The 4,738-nt window shown below is 37.4% G+C and overlaps 1 protein-coding gene across 1 annotated transcript; it reads left to right on the forward strand.

Moving 5' to 3' along the window:
- The first annotated feature begins 571 nt into the window (after nucleotides 1-571).
- On the forward strand, nucleotides 572-1,525 carry LOC100961676 (olfactory receptor 52R1). Its single transcript, XM_003781392.2, has one exon. The coding sequence runs from the start codon at nucleotides 578-580 to the stop codon at nucleotides 1,523-1,525; it is 948 nt and encodes a 315-aa protein (XP_003781440.1). The 5' UTR covers nucleotides 572-577.
- Nucleotides 1,526-4,738: the final 3,213 nt, after the last annotated feature.

Genomic DNA, 4,738 nt, shown 5'->3' on the forward strand with positions numbered 1-4,738 from the left:
GCCTATACTTAAGATAATACATTTAATTGCAGGTGTACAGTTGGTCACTCAGTTCTTACCAACACAAGACCTCATGGTACTAACATAAAGTCAAAAATAACTCAACTTCAAGACATGAATTACCCTACTTGCTTCCATTTTAAAAGTTACCAAAACAGGTGAACATGTGGATAAAAAGTACCTGTGGGAAAAGTTGAATGAATTAGTTGTTATAAAGAATAGAAAGGCAGGGATTACTACGACATTATTTGCCAAGGCAGTTTTCTCTCAATAGATTCTGCTTTCAAGGAAAGTACTTATTCTTGAAAAGTAATTATACTTGTACTAAGAATGATGTACTCAATTTTGATAACATAAATATGAATAAAGAATGAAGAGTATTATTATCTAATGCTGCAAAATTTTATTATAAATACTGTGGAAATTATTCCAGTTTATCTTGAAAAGCATTGTCCCTATTTAACTAATTAACTATTTTCTGATTTAAAAGACTTATAAATAATAATGGTACTTGCTTGATTGTTGTCACCTGCAGAGAGTGGATTACCTTCCCAATGGAGAACACATTAGTCACCCTATGGCGTTGCCTTCAGGGAACAGCTCTTCTCATCCTGTGTCCTTCATCCTGCTTGGAATCCCAGGACTGGAGACTATCCAATTCTGGATTGCCTTTCCATTCTGTGCCACGTACATTGTGGCTGTGCTTGGGAATATCACTCTCCTTCACATAATCCGAATTGACCACACCCTGCACGAGCCCATGTACCTCTTTCTGGCCATGCTGGCCGTCACTGATCTGGTCCTCTCCTCCTCCACCCAGCCTAAGATGTTGGCCATATTCTGGCTCCACGCCCATGAGATTGAATATCATGCCTGCCTCATCCAGGTGTTCTTCATCCACACCTTTTCTTCAGTGGAGTCTGGGGTGCTCATGGCAATGGCCTTGGACCGCTACGTGGCTATCTGCTTCCCACTTCAGCACTCTAGCATCCTGACTCCTTCAGCAGTGATCAAACTGGGGGCTGTTGTGCTGATGAGAGGGATTCTCTTGGTGAGCCCCTTCTGCTTCATGGTCTCCAATATGCCCTTCTGCCCCAGCCGGGTCATTCCCCAGTCATACTGTGAGCACATGGCTGTGCTGAAGTTGGTGTGTGCTGATACTAGAGTCAATCGTGGGTACGGGCTCTTTGTGGCCTTCTCTGTTGGTGGTTTTGACATGATTGTCATCAGTATATCGTATGTGATGATTCTGAGAGCTGTGCTGAGGTTGCCCTCAGGTGAAGCTCGCCTCAAGGCTTTTGGCACATGTGCCTCCCATATCTGTGTTATCTTGGCTTTATATATCCCAGCCCTTTTTTCTTTTCTCACCCACCGTTTTGGCCATCATGTGCCGCACATGGTGCACATTTTGTTTGCTAATCTCTATCTCCTGGTGCCTCCCATGCTCAACCCCATCATCTATGGGGTTAGAACCAAACAGATCAGGGACAGGGTTGTCCAAGGATGTTGTGGAAAAGAACTCTGACCCATGTGTGACAGAATCACCACCAGTGCCATTGCCCCACTGGTCTGGAGATGTAAATGAAGCAAGTTTGACAACCCATTACATTTCATCACAAAGCCAACTCTGTAAACTACTGGTGCAGAGGTAGGAGAAAGCATTTTTATGATACACAGAGCAAAATGACTCTGAGAATTGTGATGGATTATAACTTAGTTGGCCTATGTTTGTCATCACAAGAAAACAATAAGAACATTTTACCTATTAAATCAGTGAATGTATGAAAAGAATGTCATCATCTATAAACAATGTCAAAGTAATAATAAAGCAATAATATTATTTTTGTATTGTTGGTAGTGGTATAAATGCATAGACTTTGCAAAAAAGAAAATCAGAAATTTGCATTGTATAGTTTAAAAGTACATATATTTTACCATCTGGAAATCCAGATGGTAAATTACATCTTAGAAGCAAAAATATGTATGATGCCATGCATAAAAGCATCTACCGTGTATAAAAACACAGCAGAAATACATTTATATATTGTCCTATAAGCAACCATAAGAAGTAATTGGCAAATCAATTATCAGGTGCCATTTTTCTATTTTATTTGCAATGAGTATCTGAAGGTGAGTATAATGGTCAAGGTATAGTATTAAATAAAAAAAAACAATTACTTATAACATTTGATGCCAATTTTAAGACATAACACATATGTATAGAAAGAGCTTCCAGAAATACACACAAATGCTAGTAAAGCTATTTGGAGTAGTGAGGCTTGTGATGTTTCATTGTCTTTTTGAACCGTTAGTGCATTTTTAAAAATTATTTTGGATGAAGGAAGTTTTAGTAGGAGAAAAAAGTAATTAAAATGACAATGAATGTGAGCAGAAGTTAATTCAGTGCCCAAACAGAGTGTGGTGGAGTGGGCAGTCTGAGGGGACAAGGGAGGGGATGAAGGTCCCCAGAAGCCAGAACATTTAGAAGCACAACGGCTGCCAGACCACAGCTTCTTGAAACTGCTAACAGAGGACAGGAAGGCTGAAGTTTGGGTCTCTCTTCTCCAAAATTTGCTGATTCCTGAATTTTAGAAAAAAAAAAGGTTTTTAGAAAAGAGTGAAAAAGAAGGTTCATCTGAAGATACTATATTGTATGGTTTAAAGTGGTGGAACATTGCTAGGAATTTTAATAACATTTTAATAGAATTTTCTTTTGAATTAAAATTTTAAGCTATTTTTGTTTCTTTTCATATCAGTATATTTGAGTTGATAACTTCCTCACTGCTCTTTTCAACCTGAGCCATTGGTAAAGAAGATGTTAGAATTCAGAGTCTTATAGTACTAAAATCAACATTAGATAAAAGCTCTTTGAGAGGAGCCAGAGACAATCTGCTTCTTCCCGAAGAAACAGATTACCAGAGTCTGAAAATGTCCCAAGATAAAGTAGATGTTTGAAGGAGAATTTTTATTCTTCTCAAATTTCAGATTTGAAGGGACTATAATCCCTTTACAAACAAATAGGTTAAACAATGTAAGATTCTTTTTTCTCTCTTTTTAAAATTAGCTTTATTATTGTATAACTTGCAAGAATAAAATGTCTGAGTTTGGTACTTGGTTTGATGAGTTCTAATATCTATGCAGATAGCAGCTTCTCAATCAAGATACAGACTATTTCCATTACTTCCCCAATGTTTATTTTGCCCCTTTATAGTCAATTAGCTCCCCTCCAGCAGAACCAGAAAACCTTGATCTGATATTTCTCACCATACACTGATTTTGATGGCCTTAGAAATATATATAAATAGGCTCGGCATTCCTAGGGCAGTGGTTATAGCACCAGTCACACACATCGAGGGTGGTGGGTGTGAACCTGGCCCGAGTCAGCTAAAGAACAATGACAACTGCAACAAAAAACAGCTTGGTGTTGTAGAGGGCCCCTGTAGTCACATCTACTTGGGAGGCTGAGGCAACAGAATTGTTTAAGAGTTTAAGGTTGCTGTGAGCTGTGACACCATGGCATCTACTGAGGGTGACATAGAGAGACATTGTCTCAAAAAAAAAAAAAAGAAAGAAAGAAAGAAAAAGAAATATATATATATATACATATATATACACACACACATATATAAAAGAATCAGTAATATATTAATTTGAAACTGTTATCTTTTGCTTACTCTACTGTTTCACCCATGCTGTTGGGTGTATTAGCAATATATTTCCTATTCTTCGTGAGTAGTATAGCCTGTGTTGTGAACAAACCTGCACTGGTATACTGATTCCTCTCTCCATTTCTCCTGCCCTTCTTAGTCTTTTATTTTCAAACATGCCAACCTCTCATCTGTCTTCAGGCTTTGCTCTCACTCATCTCACTTCTCCAAGGGTTCTCCCGTAGGGCATTTTGAGTCTCTCTCCTCATCCTCCAAGTCTCAACAAGTGCCATCTTCCCAAGGAAATGCTTTTTAATCTACCTGTCTTGACTAGATCCTGAGCCACACATTCGTTCCATCAATTCAAATATTTTGCTTCTTTTCGTATCACTTATCACAATATATAATTCTTTATATTACTCATTTATCATCTGTCCCTATGACTTGAATATAACTTTCATGAAAGTCTAGTGTAGTAATTCACTCATCTGTCTTAAAATCCAACACATAATTGAAAACAAAAAGCCACATAATGACTGAATAAATTAAAAGTTTACAATGCCTGATACCATTTCTGCTACAGTTTCGATACTGTCCAAAAGATAGCATTTACAGGTCCAGTTTTGCCTCATTCCTCCAAAACTGAATAAAGTACCAGACTTTTAGTCCTAAGGACTCCTTTCATTATCCTCACAAATTAAAATTTTGAAGGGCATCATGAAATATAATCAATCTGTTATACAAATAAGTGTTCTCTCATTTCTTTTTCATAAAAATTAAATTATTTGTTATGTTTTAAGTTTCTGTTTAAACACTGTATCAAGCAATTACTCCTTACCCAGCATTTGGTGGGAGGCTAGGGATAGAACAGGGAACAATAGAAACTGACCAGCAGAGCATCTCATTTGCATGATTTTACCCCAAATCAAAAATTGAATATCTATGATTCTGGCCCCCTTACAGAAACTAATGGTTTAAACTGTGTAGACCTATCATGACTGAAAATCAAACATCTTCATTAAGCCCTTTACAGACCCATAATGTGAGAATTCTGAGTGAGAGACTTGACTTCCTATTTGTTTTTTTTTTTT

Source organism: Otolemur garnettii, unplaced genomic scaffold (genome assembly GCF_000181295.1).
Source record: "Otolemur garnettii isolate 467f Iridium unplaced genomic scaffold, OtoGar3 scaffold00001, whole genome shotgun sequence".
Classification (NCBI taxonomy): Eukaryota; Metazoa; Chordata; class Mammalia; order Primates; family Galagidae; genus Otolemur; species Otolemur garnettii.

Excerpts from the sequence above, each read along its gene's own strand:
- LOC100961676 (XM_003781392.2), top strand. The coding sequence starts at position 578 with ATGGCGTTGCCTTCAGGGAACAGCTCTTCTCATCCTGTGTCCTTCATC.